The sequence below is a fragment of the Ammospiza caudacuta genome, chromosome 3 (assembly GCF_027887145.1).
Source record: "Ammospiza caudacuta isolate bAmmCau1 chromosome 3, bAmmCau1.pri, whole genome shotgun sequence".
Classification (NCBI taxonomy): domain Eukaryota; kingdom Metazoa; phylum Chordata; class Aves; order Passeriformes; family Passerellidae; genus Ammospiza; species Ammospiza caudacuta.
The window spans coordinates 33,024,854-33,046,543 of NC_080595.1; the positions used below are offsets into that span (position 1 = coordinate 33,024,854).

The following is a 21,690-nucleotide window of genomic DNA, read 5'->3' on the forward strand; positions in this document are numbered from 1 at the left end:
GGTTTTGTTTCTCTGTATTGATAACAGATGTCACTTGCTTGTGTTTAATAAGGAATGGTGGAAAAACCTGGTTTTAAACTTATTGATGAAGACTGTTACTTCAATGGAGGGTAAATTACTGGGTAAATTTTAGAAGTCTGTTTGCTTTGATTGATATTGTGTTAAATGACACTGCCTGGATTTTTTTCTTGGGTCAGGTGCTTTTTGCTCTGTCCAAAGTCTCATATCTTGAGGTAGATTTGTGTAGTGGCAGTGAATTAGATTAAGGCTGTGTAGGTGGGTGCACTTTGGTGTATTATATACAACTGAACTTGTCTATTTCTGGGCATACACTCTTCTAAGTACTGAAGATAAGAAAAGGTCTTCTTTCAAGACCTTCTTCTTATGTGGAAGAAGAGGGTCTAGAAAGAAGAAAAAAATGCCTACCAATGCAGTGAGCTTTTATGCAGAAAATGTTCACTGCCTCTGGTCAGTTTTGTTTGGGATTTAATGGAAGACCTTTTCCAAAGAAGATGACCTTCTAAAGGAACCAGAAAAGCTGTTGTAGTTTGTAGAACTGACCTGTTCATTGCTGGAAAAGGGGTGATGGGAGTGAGCTGGGGTGTGTCTTTTTGAACTTTGATTGTGAATTCTGAAATTGCACTAACTTTTTAGAATTCTGAAATATCATTGTCCAGAACATTTTGCCCATGCATGATGGGTTTGGGGTGGTTTTAGTACTGAGGAAGCTATATGACATTCAAAAGACATGTTTCTTTCAAGATAATAGATTCTTTCCAATGATAATAGGTATAATTATTGGCTCCTGTAAAAGGGAACTAGATTTATAAATTAGGTTGCAGTTTAAAATACAATAAAGCTTTGCAGTTCAGCACATAATATTGGCATGGAAACGAGTTGAAACCAACCATGTCATCAGTTCAGTGCAAAGCTTTCTTTTCTAGCGTATTGTAGGTAGCTTTTTTATTTATCAGTGGTAGCTGATGACTTAACACAGCTCTTATGATGTTGATAGTCTAAGTAGAGTAGTCAGGTCACTGCAAAATCATTATTGTGTTGCTGCAATCGAGAAGTATTGGTAATGGAAGGATAGACATCTTTTTGTTTTGGTTTACTCCAATGATAGAATTCTCAAAGGTTTATTTTTGTGCCTCAAAGGAAGAAATGGATATTTTTGAACCACTGGATTTTCATTATTCCGCCTGTGTTCCTGTTCACAGCTGAACTTTGACAGATTCATAGTGATCATTTTAGTGGATAACAGTAGTGCTCTTGGGGTGAAGGTAAGGGATGTCAAGATGTTTGTCATGTTGTATTAGTTCATTCTGTTGTGGATTTGTATTAGTCTGGCTGGTTTTTTAAGGCTATTGAAAATTGTTGAGTTAGGTCCACAAACACTCTGTTTTCTCAGACTTTGGTGTTACTCTATGGTGCCCCAGTCCAGGATCTAGATGAGACTCAAAAGAAAATATATCAATGTAATAACTATGGGAAAACTCATTGAGGGAAAATAAAGCCCAAAAGTGTCTTCTGCAAAATTTGAGTAAAGTGTCTTTATTGAAGCCATCTTAGCATAATGTACTGGTTTGGTCTTGGATAGAGTCAGTCTGGTTTTCTAGATGGTTTTGGAGAAGCTGCCTACAATATCTCTCATGCTGAATTGGGTTGGGGTTTAAGTTAGGTTTACTTTCAGCAAGTATTTCTCCAAACTATAAATGATCTGTGAAATACCCTTGCTCTTGTGAGTAAAGCTCAAAAATGTTAATGCTGGATTTCTGTTTCCAAATTTTTCAATACACAAATTCAAGTTTTTTAGTTGTTTCAATGAACAGATGCAATTTGAAGCTACTGTAGGAGACCATGCTATTCAGAGACCTGCTACAGTTCTTTATTTAAAATCTTTTAAAAGATGCACATACATAAACTGTGAGTCAGCATCTAACACTTGCTGAAAGCTACATTATGTCCTGGGGACTGCTGAAAACATATGCTTGAGACTTTTCTGAAGCAGCTAATAGGGGAATATAGAATCCATCCCCTCTGAGATACTCAAAGTTCAAATAAGCATCGGATATAAACTCTCTGAGAGCTATTTGTTATTAGTAGTCTGAGGAGTACGCATCTGCACTGATGAAATCATTTTCAATGGGGTGGAGGATGGAATATTGGATACCTTTTCATAGCCACTTTTTATACCCATTTCAAGAGTGAAGCGGTTTAGGATAGACTTAGTTCATGTGCTAGGAAGCATGCACACCTTTTCTGGAGTCAATTGGGACAAGTGCAGTTAAGGAAATTATTAGAGGAGAATATGTAAGAAAATTGTCTATTTAAGAAGAGGCTCCATATCCTAAAGGAAAACATAAATGTCAATTGGTTTATTTCATGGCTCAAGCTTGACATAAAAGTTTTCACTTCATGCTATGGACTTACAGCATCTGTTCTGTTTCCTTTTCTACTTCCTAGTTTTTGTCAGTTGCCTTTGCTTGTGCTGATTGGTGATAAGGCAGTGACCAAAGGTCAGCAAACAGGTTTAATACAGGTACAAAGAGAGTTACAGAGTTATGAAGTCTCTTTAATCCCTTTTAATTTTAGAGGTCAACAAGCCAAGAAGCCAAGACCCTGTGAAGGTTACACCTGGTAGAGTGTTCTCACTGGTCCTTTTTAACTTATTGCTGTTGGTGTTAAGCCTCCATCTCTAACTTCTCACAGTTGTCTACTGTCCAGCTTGTTACTACAGTTGATTCCATGTATTAGTGTATTTCCAGTGCCTTATCCTGTATCTCACCCTGTCTGATGAGGAAGAAGATGCATGGACATCAGCTGCTGCCTGTGGTGATCTAATCAACTAGTGCTGCTTCTTAATTTTTTTTCCATTTTAGGCTGCAGAATGACATTAGTTTTATTCAATGCCTTTAAGCATTTATTTTGTATATTTTCTTTATTTATAATAAATATTTATTTATAATATTTTATATATTTGTAAATGTATAATTTACATTTCTAGCAATGAAACCTGTATGGCACCTAGACTTTTTTTCCCAGTCATTCTGAGGTTGAGCATTATGTGTGTTCTGAGGCTATAAATAAAAGTAATCATGTTCCCAAACTATTCTCTGGCTGTAGCATGTATCCCTTACTCTCACAAAGATTAGGCTGCTAGTGATAGCTAGTGTTCAATAATCTTTGGCAAAATTGAGCCACTAGCACTTACCCTCTAGGAAGAGATTATTCTTGGTCATTTGGGAGAACTTTGAGAGCTGAAGGTCAGGAAAAAAATCTCTCTTAGTAAAGATTACTCTTTCCCTACAACCTCATGTCTTTATGGAGCTCCTAATCATGTTCCAAAATGCTGCTGCTGTAAACTTCAGCATCTTTGCTGTGACCTAGCTTGACCCATTCCAGTGTTCTGGACTTGGCTTAGGGTGAATATTTTAAAAAGAGCTAGGCAATGAGATAAAGCAGAAATAAGGCCGTTATCAACTTGAATAAATAGAAGTAAAATAGTGAGGTACGAAGGGACTATGAAATATTTGTGCTGTAATTACAGCTGTCTCAAGAGTAAGGGTTCTTCAAATATTTCTTAAATATTTAGGGTGGAGGTTATGAGGGAGGGAGGGAGGGAGGAAAAACCAAAGTAAACTATTTTGCTGTGGCTCTGCTTCTGCGAGTTGTTTATGAGGGTTTTTTTCTTGTTTGTTATTGTACTGATAACTGGAGGTTTGAAAGCTTGATCTCTGGAGATCTGGTATGCTGAGGATTTCTGCATTTGGCTTATGAGGAGGCATTTCTTTTGTAAATCTTAATCTCATGATATTAGCTGTTTCTTATGCTGTTTTCTTTTGTTAGCCATTTTTAGTGTCTTGCGTAAGCCCTCTCCAGTCGGCCAGGCTACCACTGGTAATGGAAATATTTCAGTTGTCAAGTACAAATGTTTGGTCCCTTTGGATGTTGTTGCCTTGGATTCTCTGTAATAGTCTAGTATGTTGACCTTTTTCTGTTTAGTTAGGACTGCATGTGGTATTTCTTTCATAAGTTTAAACTTCTGCTGGCAGCTACCTCTGGGTTAGAGCTGGATTTTGGTAAAGCATTGTAGGATAGAAGTTGCCCAATAAACAGATCAGGTGTCAGTTGTGAAAGGGATGGCTTGCTGCTTATTATTATTGCAGAACATAAAATTCAGTTTGCAAAGGTGGATGAGGAAAAGAAAGTACACAAAATCAGGGGCTGTCTTTCAACAATAAAGTAGGTATTTAAGAAATTAGAAACATAACTAGTGTGCATTTTAATATAACAAAACTTTACCACCAGTTTCGCTTGCAATAAACTGTTCTCTCATATCTTTTGACATGGATATGTGCTAAAATTGGTCTCTTAAACCAATACAACTGGAAGAAGGCCGAAGCACTAAGTGTCCACATATTCTTCACACATAGAGTGATACATTTTTCTTTGTTTCACAAATCTTTTGGTTTTTTCTTTGTTTCACAAATCTTTAAACCTTTTAGTTTAACTACTTTTTAAAGTGTTCTTTTTACTTTTCTTTCCTAGGTGAACTGTACAAACTGGAAGGGCTGAAGACCATTGCTGTCACAACCAATGGGATCAACTTAACCAGACTGCTGCCCCGGCTGAAAGAAGCAGGACTGAATGCCATTAACATTAGCCTGGATACTTTGGTGCCAGCTAAATTTGAGTTCATTGTCCGAAGGAAAGGTACAAACTTGTCTTCTAAGGCAACTGTGTTAATGCTTGCAGGAATGTCCTGAATTGCTTACTGTATCTTTCACAGTTAGTTACTTTGGGGGGGAAGTGAATTGCTATCCTTCTGAGGGTAGGAAAAATAGTCTATACTAGATTATTCAATAGTGTCTGTTTTTCCTCCTTTCTGTAATGCTTAGCAGGTAGAGCCTTTTTCGTTGGAGCTGGTGAAGTGGAAGATGTTCAATTTACCACAGTTAGTCATGTGGTTAGTCATATAGTCTATAATTGGTTAGTCATACCTCTCAAGAGGACTCTCCAAATCTTATGTTGGTCTTGTGTGCTGCTCTTTTATACTGTTCAAAAAACCCAGATGTTTCTGCTATACCACATGGGGACAAAGATGCCACAAGAACTGAACTTCATGTCATGAAAAGTGGCAGTTTCTGGAAGTTATATTTGGGGTGTGCTAGCAGTGGTCTCACTTGTGGTTAGTGATGTTCTGTATCCACTTCTTTTTAATAGGAATAAACATAAACCATGCCTGAGGCAATCTGAGGAGGTCTGTTGGCTTTGTAACTTCTCTCCTACTGAGCAAGTAATTGCAAGTAAAATTTGAGAAACACTTGGATATGTCCAGCATTACAGATTCTGATTTAAATGAATCCTAAAGCTGATGGAGCTCAGCTTCATGGTTGGTCTTCCTTCCAAACTAAAACTGATTTGATATCGTATCATTCTCTTCCTGTCCAGCACTGTAACTTCAGCAGTGTGTGAACTTCTAATTCTGACAAAACCTCTAAGTAGCCACCAGATGGTGCAACAGCCTCAGGTACATGTAGGGAAAGGATTGTAGAAATCTGGAATGCTGTGGGAAGTAAAGTCAGCATTTGAATCACTGCTAGCAAACTGAAGTTCTGCTGGCAGGTGCAGGAAGGTGTCCTTGTCAACAGTCTGTGGGAGCACTACTTCATGTTTCTGTGTCATGGTGCAGAAATCAGTTCCTGTCATAAAGCTGGCTGGAGCATTATCCTTCCAGTGTAGGCTGTTCCATTGATCTGGTTGTGTCATGGCACAGTTGGCTCCCAGAGTGGTATCCAGGAGTAACTAATCACAAGCAGGTGTTGACTGTGCTCTTTCCTTCTGCTCCCTGTGTTTGAGTATTACATGGTTTGTGACATGCATTAGGAGCAAGCCCTTCTTTTGCCACTGAAGGGGCAAACCTGAGCCTCCAGCTTCCTGAATTAAAGGCCAGAGATCTTCATATCTGATTAGAAGCTGATAGGAATGTGCTGCCTTATAAATTAAACTAAAAGTTATTAGGGGATGAAGGTAATTTTTATTTATATAAATGTTCTCTTCTGCCTTTAAAGAGAAAAAGGTCTTTTACCAACAAAGAGAAAAATTGCTCAAATGAACAGCATGGACAATGAACAGGGAAATTTCTGTTACTGAATATTTTTTAAAAGGAGAAAAAGTCTCTAAATCATAGGTATATTTTCCAAGCAGAGATGAAGTAAAAATAGTAACAAGTAACATTGAGTTCTATCGCTTTGGGGTTTTTTTTCCCTTTTTTTTCTTTTGTTAAGGTTAAGGGCTAAAATTATGTAAAATGCCTTTTTTTTTTTTTTTTTTTTTTTTTTTTTTTTTTTTTTTTTTTGAGGGTTTTTATTTAATAGGAGATTTCCAGGTATGGAGTGAGCAGAGAATAGAGTGCCTGCCCTACTGAGTTACCCTGTCTCCTATGGCAGTTCCAGAGGCAACAAGATTTAGCTCTGTTAAGGTGAGAGGGATCCCTGGTCTTGGCTGATAACTTCTCTGGAAAGTAAAGGTGGCATCTGATTATGGAGCTTACCATGAACTTGAGAAACTTGGAATAATTTCTCTCTTTTGCTGGAAAGTTGATGTAGGGTTTTAAGAAGATGCAGAAAATGTGTATCTTTGTTGCAGGTGCCCTGCATCACATCTGCTCCTACTTGCAGATGGTTGGGATAGACAGAATGACTGTGAAATCATCAGAGATTTCACTGACGTGTGAAAGCATTTTAGAGTACTGTAATATTTCTACCTTTTCCAATCTACCACATTCTAAGGGATGAACAAATGAAGAATGCTTTCATGCAGGTAGCCAGTCTAACCTGTTTCATGGCCTGTCCTTTTTTTTGTATGTGTTTCATACAAGGAAAGTGAGGAACTGCTGTATTGTATTGTTAAATGTAGGCCTGAAGCCTTTTTTCCTGTAAGGATTAACTGATGGGAGGTTTTGTTCCATATAGGATTTTTCTGGGTGGCTCTAAGGTTCTCTATACTATAAAGCTGGCTAAAGTTCTGACTTCAGTAGAAATTAAATATGATGAAAGTATTGAAATTTTTCATTGGGTAAAAGAGGAGAAGTGGTTTCTTCCTGGCCTTTTTAGTTACGTTGAATTTATCCTTTCTATAATCCTGTGGTTACATATTAGATTTTCTGAGCAGTAGCAGAGATTTTTGATCCCATTTATGGCTCTGGCTTGTGTTTACAGCAATATATCGTTATCTCTGTTGCCATAATCTGCCTGCAATCTTGCTTAATTGGAATGAGATCTACCACAGGTGCTGGAAACTTCCTGGGCACATGCACAAGTAGGTGGTGATTGAGAAGGGTGACAGGCCATAACTGCAAACAGTTGTTTGCAAGAGTTATTTCACTGTGTGAAGTAACATTGCTCTTCACCACTTTTTGCAGCCAGGATTAGGATTAGAACTGGTTTATTAAATAATTGTATCTTCTGCTTTCCTATATCCATGCTTTATGATGCCTTTACTAGCCAGAGAGCAGTGAAGTGAATTTTTTGTCTCTTTAGTTTTCTTTTTTACTCATGCATCCCATATTACATATGCACAGAATACTACTGAGTTACTGCTTGTATCTGCTAAAGCACCTACAGAGTAATGAAGCTATGACCTGTTCACTAGAGAATCTGAGTTTCCAGTAGATCATAGATAAGAAAGGGAGGGTGATGGACCTGTGTAGAAAAAACATGGCACTAGGAGCAGCATGGGGATTGTCATCAAAACTTCTGAGACATACTGCCCTTTTATTAGCACATATAAAGCATTTGCTGTTGAAGATGACAGCTTTGGAAGAAGGAGCTCAGTCTCATACGCTGTTTGGTCTCTCATACCTGAGTTTCATGTGCAGAATAGGAATGAAACTTAGTCTAGAACCTGCCAGGGTAGAAGAGGCATTCACAAACATGGGACGAGCAGCTGAGCATCCCACTCACCAGAAATGTGTGCCCAGAGCTCGGCAGTTTGCTGTCTCATTCTTCTCACTTCTGTTCTCTGCCAGCTGCTGGGTGTGGCAGGGAGGGAATAATACACAAAATATGGAATGGAGGTCCTGATGAAAAGTCTTAACTTTAAAGAAAGTAGACAGAAGAGGGGGTTTGAATGAGATCGTTAAGAGGCTTTCTTAAGTGACCTTAAAATTCTAAAACTGCATTGTTAGTTTCTTTCAGCTTTAGGAGATACATGTACAGGCAAAGACACTTGCCCTAAATTAACTATATATTTCTGTTTGAGAGCAGCTGGCAGGTGTAGGCCACAACAAATGGTAGGATGAAACTGGGTACTTCATTCCTTGAAGTTACTGTAGTTTTTTATCTTTGTTTTCAAGGGTCAAAGGCCAATTGAATTGCTTTCCTAAATGCTCTAATCCCTGCCACATTTTGTTCACTAATTTCCTGTGTTTAGTCATAAAAATGATGATCCTGAAAAATGCTGCCTCTGATCTTCTGACTAATGGATAGTCAATAGCTTTGGGAAGCCAATTACATCTGAAGCCAAGGTTGAACAGGGAATCAAGGGGCTTTTTGTTGTTCCTAAACCCATTGCAACCCAAATTTACTTTAAAAAAATGCTTTTAAAATTCACTTAGCAACATTGCTGTCTGACTCAGAACAGAGAAATTCTGTGATTGTAGAAAAGACACAAGCCATTACTATAAAATAAACATTAATTTATTATTCCTTCTTCAGTGCATCTGGAGGCAGTTCATAAATTCTTTCCACTCCCTTTAAGAAGAATGTAACACAAGGAAAGCTGTCTTACAGGGGAGTGCAGAATCTTATGCTAATAATATGTGGATATCTAAAGATATAAAAAAATCATACCAGTATTGTTGATTACTCAAATATCAGTTAAATATTGATCTCAATGACTTGAGTATAGTAACTTGGTAGTCTTTGAGGGTTGTGGGGGGGGTATAATTAAAGTCTTTTTTTGCAGATGTTCTTACTTGCAGCCCTGTCTACTGAATCAGATTGATTTTTGTCATCCCTTTGTCTTGTACTAAATAACCACCTTTTGCATTCTGCTTTGAAACAATAAAAATTATTTTTCACTCTTTTTGTATCTTAGGCTTTCACAAGGTAATGGAAGGAATCCACAAAGCCACTGAACTTGGCTACCATCCTGTTAAGGTAAAGCCAGTGTTATTTACTCTGAAACTGTTTTGTTTTACCATACATACCAATCACCTGATGAGGAATTTATTATATTCCCTCTCACCTCCCACCCCACCCCGTGAATAATTTTTAGTAAAACTGGAGAAAAACTTGAAGATCTCATCAACAAGTAATGAGCAGAATTCATGTCATCTCCTCGTGCAGCTGGGGGTGCAGGTCACACTCTGTTCACTGATTTCAGGTGTGTGCTTTACCTGCAGGTGAACTGTGTGGTGATGCGAGGCTTCAATGAGGATGAAGTGCTGGACTTTGTGGGTTTCACAAAGGATCTGCCCCTTGACGTGCGGTTCATAGAATACATGCCCTTTGATGGTAAGTACTGCTGCTTTGAGATTCTCCTTGGACACAGGTGAGCTGGCTGGTAGATGTTCACCCCATAGGTTTGTCTCTGGAAGTTTTGGTAAGCTCTTCAAGGGAATTAGGAATTGCCTGAACCTTTTTGCAGGTTAGCTTCTTCCCTCCATAAGGTGTAGAAGGACTCGTTGGGGCTGGGACACCTCATTGTCACCTTAAGTGACACTTACAGAGAATGTGAAGGTGGTTCTCTGCTAATTAAGAAAATAAAATCCACAGTCTAAGGTTAGGCTGGTTTTGTTAATTCTAGGCAATAAATGGAACTTCAAGAAGATGGTGAGCTACAAAGAAATGCTTGATAAAATTAAACAGCGATGGCCGGAATTGGAGAAATTACCCTGTGAGACTTCCAGCACAGCCAAGGTGGGGTTGGACAGAGAATGTGTGAAACATGCCCTTATTCCTTCCCTGCCCCAAATCCCCAAATTATTCCAAGTTCAGCATTGATATTTGACAACCAAAGTAATAAATACTCAGTGTGGTAACTAGTAGGTTTTGATCAAGCTGCCTGCAGGAGACTTGATCTTATGAAGTCCTAGTCATAGTCTGTACCTTTATAAATACAATGTGTTTTCTAGATGTATTTTTAGTCAAAGATAAAGAATGCCAGGCCTGTATCCTGTATTTGCAGCTTTTGAAACTTTTGTCAGTCCATGTCTGCACATTAACAATCCTGATGGAAGAGTTGCTCAGTGAAAAAACTATTGTTTTAGAGTGTAAAGTGCCAAATGGGGAATTTCTAGCTCATGCTCCTAGAGGCATCACCTGTTAGTTGATTACTACAAGAGCAAGCATTTAACAAGTATGAGATTTCTAGGAACGGGGCAGAATAAAGTGGGACACCTGAAAAAACTGACTTTTATTTTTTCTTTGATAGGATCTTAGGGTTGAAGAAAATCTATGTTAAAAAAGATTTTCTGGTCTTTAGGCAAGTGGATCTATAAAAGCTAGGAGTCTCTATTTGACTCTTTTTTTTTTCTCTTCTGTGTTTCTGTAGAGTTACAAGGTGCCACATTTCCAGGGACAAATCAGCTTTATCACCTCCATGTCTGAGCACTTCTGTGGCTCCTGCAATCGGCTGAGGATAACAGCAGATGGGAACCTAAAGGTTGGTAGTGAAGCAGGATTCTTTTCCAGTTCATGCAGGGAAAATAGTGTTGAAATTCGTGCCCTAAAAGTAGCTGGGATGTAAAGATGCATAATTATTACCAGCTGGCTCCTGTTTATTTATTCTGTATGAATTCTTGTTCCATCTTGTCAGGCTGTTAGGGAGATGTTACGTCACCTTTTTTTTTGGTTTCTCTGTTTTCCTAACATAGTTAACTTCAGTTGTAAAACATGGTTGCAAGGCCAGTAAATATAAACATTTATTCTAATCTTTGATTCAAAATCATCTTAAACATGTGACAAGCAGATGATTTCTCATTAAAAAAGGGTCCAAGCAGCTGTGAGGGCTTGGCTTTTGCATTCCACAAGGATCTTGTCTTGTTTCCCAAACAACTTGTAGCTCTTTTCCTTCAAGAGCAGCCTGTACATTTGCTCAATGGCTGTAGAACAAGGAGGGATAACCATTTCCTGCCACGTTGAAACTGGCAGTTTCTGGGGGAAAATTAAAGTTTTCAATTAAAAATTGGCACTTATGCATTGTCACCTGATATTGACAACAGCTGTGCTGCTGCCTAACATCGGATGACCGAGGCAGCCTGAAGGTCCAATGAGCCTGGGCTGCATAAACATCCCAGGCTGTCTGCGTGTACATGAGAGATAAAGAAAACAATCTCCATAAATGTTCCCTTCAACAGGGTATGACTCTTCAAAGCTCTTCACTCTGGGGTTAGTACAAAATACTTGTAAAAGTAATTTATTTTATTCTTTCTCATTTCTCCTCCTCTGCTTCCCCGGGTTGGCTGCAGGTGTGCCTTTTTGGGAATTCAGAAGTGTCCTTGAGGGATCACCTACGGTCGGGTGCTTCAGAGGAGGAGTTAATTCAAATTATCGGAGCAGCAGTGGGCAGAAAAAAGAAACAGCATGCTGGTATGTTTTTTATACATTGTTGAGAAGTAACAGCAGTGATAGGGAAAACACTGTCCTGGTACTTGTAACCTTCCATGAGAGTTAGAATCTAAACTGTCTGAATGACTTCTGGACTGACTTCTGCTCTCAAATATATGCGAATACCACTGCTCATAACAGCAACAGCAAAGTGCAAAGCTAAGTAGTTGTGAGTTGTGTTGGATCCCTTTTTTTTTTATTAGTTTACTGTAAAAGAAGGACTAAATTGAGCTGTTGATCTAAGTACTGCATTAACATGTTTCTAGAAGTGACAAATCTCTTTGCCACCATTCAGGACTTTTTGCGTACTCATCTAGTGCTCTGCATAAGGTTGTGACTCAAGGTCCATGATGTCACATTCTCAGGCTACATTTGTCTTTTCTGAATTTATATTATTATAAACATTAACATCTGAACCTGAATTTTTGTAATCTGGCTCCAGCTGGGAATGCTAACCTTTTGTACATGGACTGGTTTTATAATCATGGATTAGTCCCCTGTACACTAAAAATATGCTTTGGCCCTTTTGTTTTCTTGCAGATTCTGACAGATTAATAGCAGTAGGTTTTTCCCTTTTCTCCTAATGTGTGAAACAAATTCAAAGGTAGCTTTTAAATCTAAGTGTAGACTGACTTCCAAAGGACATTGGTCTGATCCAGATAAAATAGTGCCTTATAAACGTAAGGAAAGGGGAGGAATTAGTTCCTTTATTTGTAGACCGTTTATTTATGAATTCTGGTTTGGGAAAGGAGGGAGTGGATGGGGAGGAGTCTATTAAAGTCATTTTACCATCATCAGCATTTACCTGACATTATCCTCTCTCAGTTTGTGTTAATCTCATTATTGTCCCTGGGGCTTTCTGTGATTGAACTTCTTTGAACAGGAACACTTATTAACAGCTTCTCAATGGAACTAGAGCAGAGAAATGCTGTTACAGACATGATAGTCTCAAATAGATTGAATTCTGTAGTAGGCAGGCTGTAATTCATATTAAGGCAAGCTTTCTTGGAAAGAGTTCTTTCGTGTGTTAGACCCACAGCAGCTGGATGCCTGGAGACTCTGGCAGATAACAGTTTTAAATTATACCGTGCTGGATTCTCCTTCCTCTGGTTCCCTTGGTCTTTACTGAGCTTTGTTTTTCCTAGTATGCAGGTTGCACTCTGAAGAGCAGAAAACTGAACATGTAAACCAGATGCATGACTTAAAACCTAGAAAGCTGGGATTCTTATGTGTTCCTTATTTTATTTCTAGGCATGTTTAACATTTCCCGGATGAAAAACCGGCCAATGGTCCTGATTGGTGGGTGACAAATCAGTACGTAAAAAACATACAGTGATTTTGTTGGGTTTCTGTCTTTGGGGGAACAGAGAAAATTTGGCTTCTAAGTCTAGCTTTTGGTTCTGCCCTAGGTTTAGGCAAAGAAAAGGGCTTCTTAATTAGCCAGTTATAGTTAACATGCTGAAATGGAGGAGGAGGAAAGGTTTAGTGTCCCTACTGAGCCTTACCTGGTTTTCCGATTGACAGTCCTGGTTATGTCTGCTCTAATTAAGACACTTCATTACATTTTCCAAAGGGGTAATCAGCCTTCCTACCATCTTTTTTTGTACTTAAGTAAAACAGTGTAGTTACTTACAAGACAGTTTGAGGTGAGTCTTGACTGTATTGCTATATAAATATAAAGGATGCAGAATGGAGTTTGTCCATGGATTAAGAAATTCAGCTTTGTTTATAATATACATAGAGCCATCAAGCTGACAGAAGTGCAAGTGTTCCTACCTCACTTATTGCTGCAAAGTCTCAGAACATAATCATCAAAGATCTATGAACCAAGAGCCTTTCCTTTCCTTTCCTTCTAGTGTCTATTGAAGCTGTTTGCTAACTCTCCCTTCTGCTTGAAGCTCTGTTCATGAGTGATGTAGCACTGCTGTGTCTCTCTTACTGATTTTTAACGTCTCCTTCAGTGTGATTTTACCTTGTCCATGCCTATGTTTACCTCTTCTTTAAGAGCTGTCTTTCAAAAAACCTTAAGAAATGGTTACAAGAGTTAGCTTTGTGAGGTTAATTGCAAGATGTCATTGTTCCTTATCAACAAGGTGTGGGGGGAAAAAACAAACAAGGGTGAAAGACATGAATATTACATTTCAAATCCAAACTTATCCTCCCATGGTGTTTTGGAGCAGGTTAGCTGCTGGGCAGCTTAAAACACAGGTTTTAAAACAGGTATTCTGGAGGAGAGGAGCATGCATTAATTTGCAAGTCTTTGCAGCAGGTGATACTATAATAGCAACTACTCTTGTTTTAAACCAAGCCCCCAAGGCTTGTACATATGTTGTCATTATTAGGATATTGGATCCACAGAGATTTTTAACATAGGTCTTCACTGGGAATGTTTTTCACTTGGTGCCTCACTTTAAAGAGCCATCATTTTCCCTGTTGCCTGGTGCAAGATTGTGCCTTTGCTTGCTCGTATATGGCCACTGCTGCATTGTGTTCTAGAAAAAGGGTAAGGAGGACCCTTTGTTTAAAGTGTATATTGACTTGATGCATGAGGAAAAATTTTGTTGTTTTATTTTTTTAAGATGAAAAATACTTTATTGAACTCTTGACAGCTCACTGGGACCTACATAATTTTTCAAGTTCTCTTTGAAAGAATTCCCATACTCCAAAGTTAGCATTCATAGCAATGTTTGGATGTCTACAGATCAGAACAATCCAACTTCCTTTTGAAAAGTGCTTTTACATTGTCTTACATGCAGTGAAAGAGGCGTCTGTCCACGTCCTCCTCCTTCAGCTGTTCCATCTCCCTTTGAGACTGACTGCTGGCAGTCACTGCATCAGTGGAGAGACTGGAGATGAGTGGAGAGTATCCCACTGTGTCACATGGGGAATCATTAGGAGATTTCCTAATTGTGTTTTGAGTTAGTTACAAACTTCAAATAATGCTGGCGTGCAAGCAGTCAGTGGGGGAGTGTGTGTATGGAATTAATTTAATGAAATTTAATGACTGCTGTGGAAATCACTAATTGGTTTTGCTAGATGCAGTGAGCCAAACCTGGTGTCTTCTCTGCACTGCTGTTGTCTAATCTTTTGTTATATGGTTTGTATCTTATTTCCCTTAATCAAAATATTCCTTTCAGCAGGTTCTTTTTCTCCTGGGTTCACTTCAGTTATGGGAATTTCCTCATTAGTTTAAGTATCTCTGCCTTCTTTCTCCCCCTGAGATTGTGCTGGTTGGAAGCTGACACAATTAAACTTGAGGTGCAGTAATAGTATATAAGGAGATGGAATTAATTAGATGGTTTCAATATATGGTGCAGTAGAAAACTATTACTTTTTTTTCTGTAGGTATATGAGCAATTTGGTTGCAAATAGAGATGACTAGATAGAGAACTTCAAGAAGTATAGGCTGCTCAGAAAAGCGAAGATGCTTTGCCCTCATTACTGTCTCTTGCAGTCTGTTTATTTCCCACTTTACTTGAGCAAACTTTTCTCCCTGCTCCCACCCATGTGTGTTTACCCTGTGGAAGGAAGTACTTGTCTGCCTTTGCAGTCTGGCTTCTCCTGAAAACAAGATATTTTCACAGGGGTTTAGCGTCAGCTTTAAAGCTTATCAAGGAGTCCAGAAGAACAGAGTGGTTTGAGTTCCTGGATTTTAAAAGGAATATTCAGGTTAGGCCCCACTATGGAAAGAGAGAGCAAGAGAAGAAGAATAAGAAAATAATTTTCTATGCTCTTCTAAAGCAGAGAAATGTTTCACTCAGCACATTTATGTCCATTTAATCCCATTTCTCTGAGGTAAACACATGCCTTCAGACTTGCAGGAATCTTGCTTATGGGCCATCAGCTGTAGATGAAAAAAGGCCTTTGCCTGAATTTAAGTTATTGCATGATTATAATAGTGAAATCTGTGGTTGATTTAAGCTTCAGGAATGGTACTTTGAGACCAATGTTTGGAGGGTACTCTGGATGACAATGGTGCTAAGTGCATCAGTCTTGTTTTAGCAGAGGCTGGAACTAACAAGGAAGAGTTTGGTGAGTTTCTTTTTAAAAAAGATGGAGGAGCACAATTAGACTTAGTCCACACTGTGTCTATTACTGTCAGGTGGACAGTCCCTGGGAAGCAGAGGTAGCTCAGCAATGTGCAGAGGGGCAGGAAGCTGCTTTGATGCACCTGTGGATAGGCTGAAAAGGGAGTCCTTGAATACCAGAGCTACCAAAGGACGTTATTGAGCACAGCCTAATGCCACATTTCTTCAGAAAAAGAGACACATGCTTATCAGTGGTGCTGTTAGACCAGGGCTTAGCCACTTACCTCTATGCTGCTTTCTTTACTTACGAAACGTTTTATTCACTTTTATGTGAAAGAGACTCCTTCTGTCTTCACAGTTGGCATTTAGCCCAGTGCAAATGCCAGAACCAAAGGATTAAATGGCGAAAAGGGGCAGGAGGGCTTACTACCTCTCTGCCAGCTGGGAGCTCTGCCAGCTTAACTTGGAACATGCTTCTGAGTAGATTTAAAATCTGTCTGTCAGTGAGGGGACTGTGGTTTTTCCAGTGCTTAAACTTCAGCTGTCATTAACGTGTTAAGAGCTGGCAATAATATGAGAGGTTCCCATCACCCTCTGAGATTGTAGACAGTGCAGTTGCAGTGCTTCTGGTCCCTGTTGTCCTCAAGTGCTGGCATGACCCTTCCCTGCAGAAGGAGATGAAAGGAGGAAGTGCAGCTGCCTGTGCTGGGAGGGAGGTGTTTGGAAAGGCAGAGCTGAGAATCTGAGTGTAAAAATTTCCTCTTAACCCTGCCAAGCTTTTGAAAGAAGGCTGGTGCTGGGATGGTCCCAAATGGATGCTGAGATGCTGTGATGCGCTTTTCTTGAGAACTGATGCTTCTATAAGCTTTCTTGGATGCTGTTTCTCAAAAGGTGTTGATACATTTAGAAAGTAAGTTGTTTCTTTTTGTCAGGGACCTTGAAATGAGTCTGAGTCTTGTCTTTTTTAATAGCAAACCAGGAAATGCGGGGAACTGATGAGAGAGAAGAGAAGGAGGTAGGGGGGAAAAAAAAGTGGGTGTTTGCAGGCTTATTGAGATTTTTGCAACACAGATAGTCCAAAGCGGTTCTCTGACAGGGTTCTCAGCTGCTACAGGCAGTTTAGCTTTCCAGTTAGTAAGATGTTCTTCTCATCTTACTTTTTGGTTTTTTCCCCAGAGCCTGCATTGATGTCATTCCCACTATGCCAAGATGCCCTACAGAATTCCCCAAATTCAAAACGGTGGGGCCACACATTTAGCCATTTGCTGACTTTGAGAGCAAGTTTACCCAAACAAAATGGAAAAGCATCAATGAAAAATAAATTCACAGGACATATTTTCCTACCAAGATCTCACCCAGAGAAACAATGGCACATAGCAACAGGAATTCTACAAACCCAGCTCCGAGGCTATAGTGTCTTCCAGAAGGACCCAAGCTCCACATTTGATAAAAAGTGCCTTGATGCTTCTGTTGGCCAAGTTCCTGTGGATTGTCAGTCCAAAGAGGCATGTTCAGGATCTGAATTCCATAACAGGGATTCAGGATCTTGCACCAGGGTACGTCGTGCCTCTGACAACTTGACTCACACTGATGAGGAAGGACGGGCCACAATGGTTGATGTTGGAGGGAAGCCAGATTCCAGAAGAAGTGCTGTTGCTGGTGCCGTGGTTCTCCTGGGTGAGAAGGCATTCGGGATGGTGAAGCAAAACCAGGTGAAGAAAGGGGATGTGCTGGCAGTAGCCCAAATTGCAGGAATTCAGGGAGCCAAGCTGACCAGCCAGTTGATCCCATTGTGTCACAACATCCCTCTGTACCACGTTGAGGTGTCTCTGAGCCTGGATGAGGCCAGGCATGCAGTGGTGATTCACAGCTCCTGTCACACCTGGGGGAGGACAGGTGTGGAGATGGAGGCTCTCACAGCTGCCAGCCTGGCTGCGCTGACCGTGTACGACATGTGCAAAGCAGTCACTCATGACATCATCATCCAAGAGCTCAAGTTGATTAGTAAGACAGGTGGGCAGAGGGGAGACTTCTCAAGGGTCTAGATAATATTCAGATACCTCCAACCCTCCAAGTGACCACTGTTTCTGTTCAGCCTCTTACAGAAGTCCTTTTGCTCAGCTGCTGGGCTTGGAGACCTCTGCAGCAACCCCATGCCTCCAGCATTGCCTTACTCTGTCAGCTCACTTGAACAGTGGAGCCACTTATCCCTGTTGAAAACCATGTGTATTTTCTACAGGACAGACTTCTCTACTCTGCCAGTACCTCCATTTCAGTGTTCTCATGATCAGATTGAGAAAAGATTCCTGCTTATACCACAGAGCTTTTTGGTTTTGGTTTTTTTTTTCCTTTGTGCTGTGAAATACACCTGCTATCATCACACCATGCAACTGTGAGCTCTGGAAATTAAGCCACTGCTGAAAGTGCTGTTATTTGGAAACTATTTTTAAGTCAAAGATTAAGATTTCAGAATTGTGTTTGTCAGTCTTTCCCCTGACCTTCTTCATTGAATTTAGAGGGTGACAGTGAGAAGAACACAGCTGGGGAACTTCACCATATGGCAGAGATTATAAACATGGAACAGCCAGAGTCAAGGGGCAGCTCCCATCCCTTTGCAGTGCTACTGCTTCCCTTCACAGAATCAAAGAATCCCAAAATGGATGGCTGAGGTTGGAAAGGCCAGCAGTGGGTCACCTGCTCCAACCTCCCCCTGCTCAGGCACCCAGAGCACAGTGTTGTGTCCAGACTGGAATATCTCCCTTGAGGGAGCCTCCATAACTTCTCTCAGCAATCTGTTTCAAGTGCTGAGTCACCTGCAGAGTAAAAAAGTTCAGGTGGAACATCCTGTGCGTCGATTTCTGTCCATTGCCTCTTGTCCTATTGCTCAGCACCACCAAGAAGAGCCTGGCTCCATAATCTTGGCATCTCCCCCTTAGACACTGATATACATTGAGACATCAGTCATCTCTTCTGGATGCTGAACAGACCCAGCTCCCTCAGCCTTTCCTCATAATAGACACATGCAAATGGAAAATACCCACATAACCAGTTTCAAAAGGAAAAAAAAAAAGGTAGCTGCCCAGTTTTCTGCCTTGTGCTCTGTAAAACATGATGCAGAAAGAGGATTTCTGGGTGTGGAAGAATTATTTTTCTGATCTGAAAGATAAGCTTTACAATGTTAGAAGCATGTTCCAGCATTTTGACCTTAGCACTGAAATACATGGATGCCTTGTTTGCATGCTTAAGGGATTAATTTTGCCATGTACAGAAGTAAGTATTAAGCTCTCCCTGACTTTAGAAGGGGATGTTGCACCAAGCTCTAGAAGATTCCAAATTTTTAATGCCATGGTGCAGCTCCTAGTAACCAGCAACCTGTGTAGTTCTGACAGATAAAACAGACTTTAATACTAGTGGCCACTTGGAAAATGAAGGTAGTTACTATTGCCTTTGCCAGAGTGTTTTCCTGCATGTTTCTCTAATTTGCTTTTCATGAAGTCTTCTGGCCTTGGAGCACTTAAGTGTCCCCATAAATGTAGCAGTGGCCACAGTCATGTAGCATTAATTAGCCTTGGTGATTAACTGTCCTAGAGAAGAAATTCCTCAACATTCTTGTTAATATTAATGGCTGCTTTTCAAATGTTAATTTAAGTGCTCTAAACAGGGTGTTACTGGTTGCTTATGGCTAATGTGAAGCTGCACATTATTCAGGGTGCTCCCTCCATACATACAGGGTTCAAGACAATTCTAGTAAGGTCAAAGACACTACCAAAAATCATCTTAAGTGGTTAAAGTACTGTGAGCACACCACACTGCCATGCACATCCTGCTCATGTAAAGTAAGCACAGGTCTCAGATAAGGAGGCAATAGGATTTGTTACAAATCCTTCACAAATCTTGTACACCAGCTACAACAAATGGCACTCTTTCCATTGCAGGTGAATTGATTTGATTCTTGTTTGTTGTCATTGTGAGATAAGGTGCAGAGAGCAACAGACATTGCAGCTGTAGCTGAAAGGGAAAGAAATCTGGAACTCTTGGTGCCCAAAATCCATAAACATTTGTACATTAATGATGTGGTTTAGGAATGGTATTCCCCAATTTAGTGTTCCATTTTCTCTCACTCCTCCTTCGCTATGGCAGGCTGAAGAGGAGAATTTGGAGGCACAGTAGGTAAAGATCATGGGTTCAGTTAAGAACAATTTACTGGAAACAGCAATGGCATAAGAAAATGAGCAGTAACACCTTCAATAATAGAGAGAACAGGCACTATGTGACCGCTCCCTTACTGGAAGAGACCCCTTCCCTGGTCCCCATAATAACCCCCCATGCTGTTAGCCATGTCCTCTCTTGGCTCCTGCAAAAATTACCCATGTCCTGGCCAGAGCCAGGACAATCTGCATGCATTATTACAGTCTTGACTCCTGTCATTCCCAGGAGTGTAGCCAGCGCTGCCATACTGACACCAACAGTCCCACCCAATCCTGCACATATAAGAGATTGCATTCATCTATGGAACTGCTGTGCCCATGGCACAAAAGTTTCCTTAGCTCAGCTTGGAAACAAAGTGCCAGGAAAAAGAAGCACACGTGGAAGTCTTCTGACTGATGCAAGCACTTACCTCCCCTCACCACGCACAACACACCCTGCCCTCCTGGCCTGCCCCAGGCTCTAGCTAATTCTAAAATTTAAAAGCAAACTCTGTGTACTCAGTAGCAATAAAAACAATACTTTGGGCATATGATTCAAGTTTGCTGTCATGCTGCAAAGCTCACACAAAGGACTCAGGGCAATACCAGGGACTACTGAGCACATGCATGACCACCATGCACATCTTGCTACTTACGCACATTTCACTACTTCCTTGGTTTGAGAGTGGCTGGAAGTGCAGGGCAAACTGACTTTGGTGCCATTTTATGCTCATGTTACATTACCAAGTCTTTAAACTATGCACATTTATAGGTAATGAACCAAACATGAGTCAACATTTTGCGAGAGAAATGGATTGAGAGCACTCTGTGTTTCCGTGGTGCTGGGTGGGCCAGGGTGTACATTGATGATGTTGATGACTACTTTTTGGAGGCTTGCTTTTTTTTTGTCCACTGTATTTTTAATAAATACTAGTTGCAATGGAGTGTGGTTTGCATTACTTTGAATATCCTTTTTATTTATCTTTGTGTTTTAACCCAAAAGCTTCTCTGAACAGTTACTTGGGAAAAGCAACAAGGCAGGCTTTGCAAGTTGCATGATTAGTCAGCAATTAGCAAGGGATCAGTCATAACTTATTACCATAAAGAACCTATTTTTTTTTGCTGTCGTTGAAAGAAACTCATTTTAATCTGGCTATTCTTAAAATGTGTAATCCTGTGGGTTTAACATCATAATTCATCATCTGTTGTCATTATTCCAGCTTCTCCCACATGCCTGTTCTGAGCCAGTGGCTGTATAAAACATCACTGTTTTTTGTTGCAGAACTGGGGCCTTCAGAGCTCTTCGTCCTAGTCTGAGTGACCACAACTGAAACCAAGGTTCAGAGAAGTGCCTGTATAAAAGTCCATCCCTTCTGTATCATGAATAAGCCTTAAGAGAAATTCCCCTTCTCATCCATCTGAACTTGCAAAGCTCTCAGGTCTCCTGATAGCAAGAAGGCATCAATGACCTTAGAGGTCTTTTCCAACCTAAATGATTTTAAGATTCCAAATGCTGTCAATCCTAAAATAAGCACATTATTTTCCTAGGGGCAGAAACAGAGTAAAGCCCCAAGCGCACCACCTCCTTCTCTTGAATGGTGCCATAACAGTTCAAGTTGCACTTTTGTACATGTCAAACACAGCTCAAAATACAAATACTGCAGATCATGGCAACCCTCACAATGCACACAGTGGAGCTTTTGCCTGCTGGAAACTCAACTGTCCCAGCTCATGGCCCATTGGTGTGTTACAATCTGTTCACTGCTAATCCAGGCTGAACCCTTTGGGGCATCTCAGCCTGGCTTTCCCTCATGCCCACATCCTGACACTAGTTACTCCACCCTCACACCGTCCTATTAA

The 21,690-nt window shown here is 40.2% G+C and overlaps 1 protein-coding gene across 4 annotated transcripts in view; it reads left to right on the forward strand.

Annotated features, from left to right (window-relative positions):
* Positions 1-20,775, forward strand: part of MOCS1 (molybdenum cofactor synthesis 1) — a 29,937-nt gene extending 9,162 nt beyond the window's left edge. For 2 of the 4 annotated variants that reach the window (XM_058802817.1, XM_058802819.1), the window contains exons 4-12: positions 4,552-4,716; positions 9,103-9,164; positions 9,410-9,521; positions 9,814-9,926; positions 10,561-10,671; positions 11,477-11,597; positions 12,867-12,914; positions 16,820-17,656; positions 17,739-20,775. In XM_058802817.1, coding sequence (XP_058658800.1) covers positions 4,552-4,716; positions 9,103-9,164; positions 9,410-9,521; positions 9,814-9,926; positions 10,561-10,671; positions 11,477-11,597; positions 12,867-12,914; positions 16,820-17,656; positions 17,739-17,860 — 1,691 coding nt within the window. In that variant the 3' untranslated portion in view covers positions 17,861-20,775. Of the gene's footprint in view, positions 1-4,551; positions 4,717-9,102; positions 9,165-9,409; positions 9,522-9,813; positions 9,927-10,560; positions 10,672-11,476; positions 11,598-12,866; positions 12,930-16,819 lie in introns of all 4 variants that reach the window. The other 2 variants (XM_058802820.1, XM_058802818.1) reach the window with 2 other exon arrangements.
* Positions 20,776-21,690: the final 915 nt, after the last annotated feature.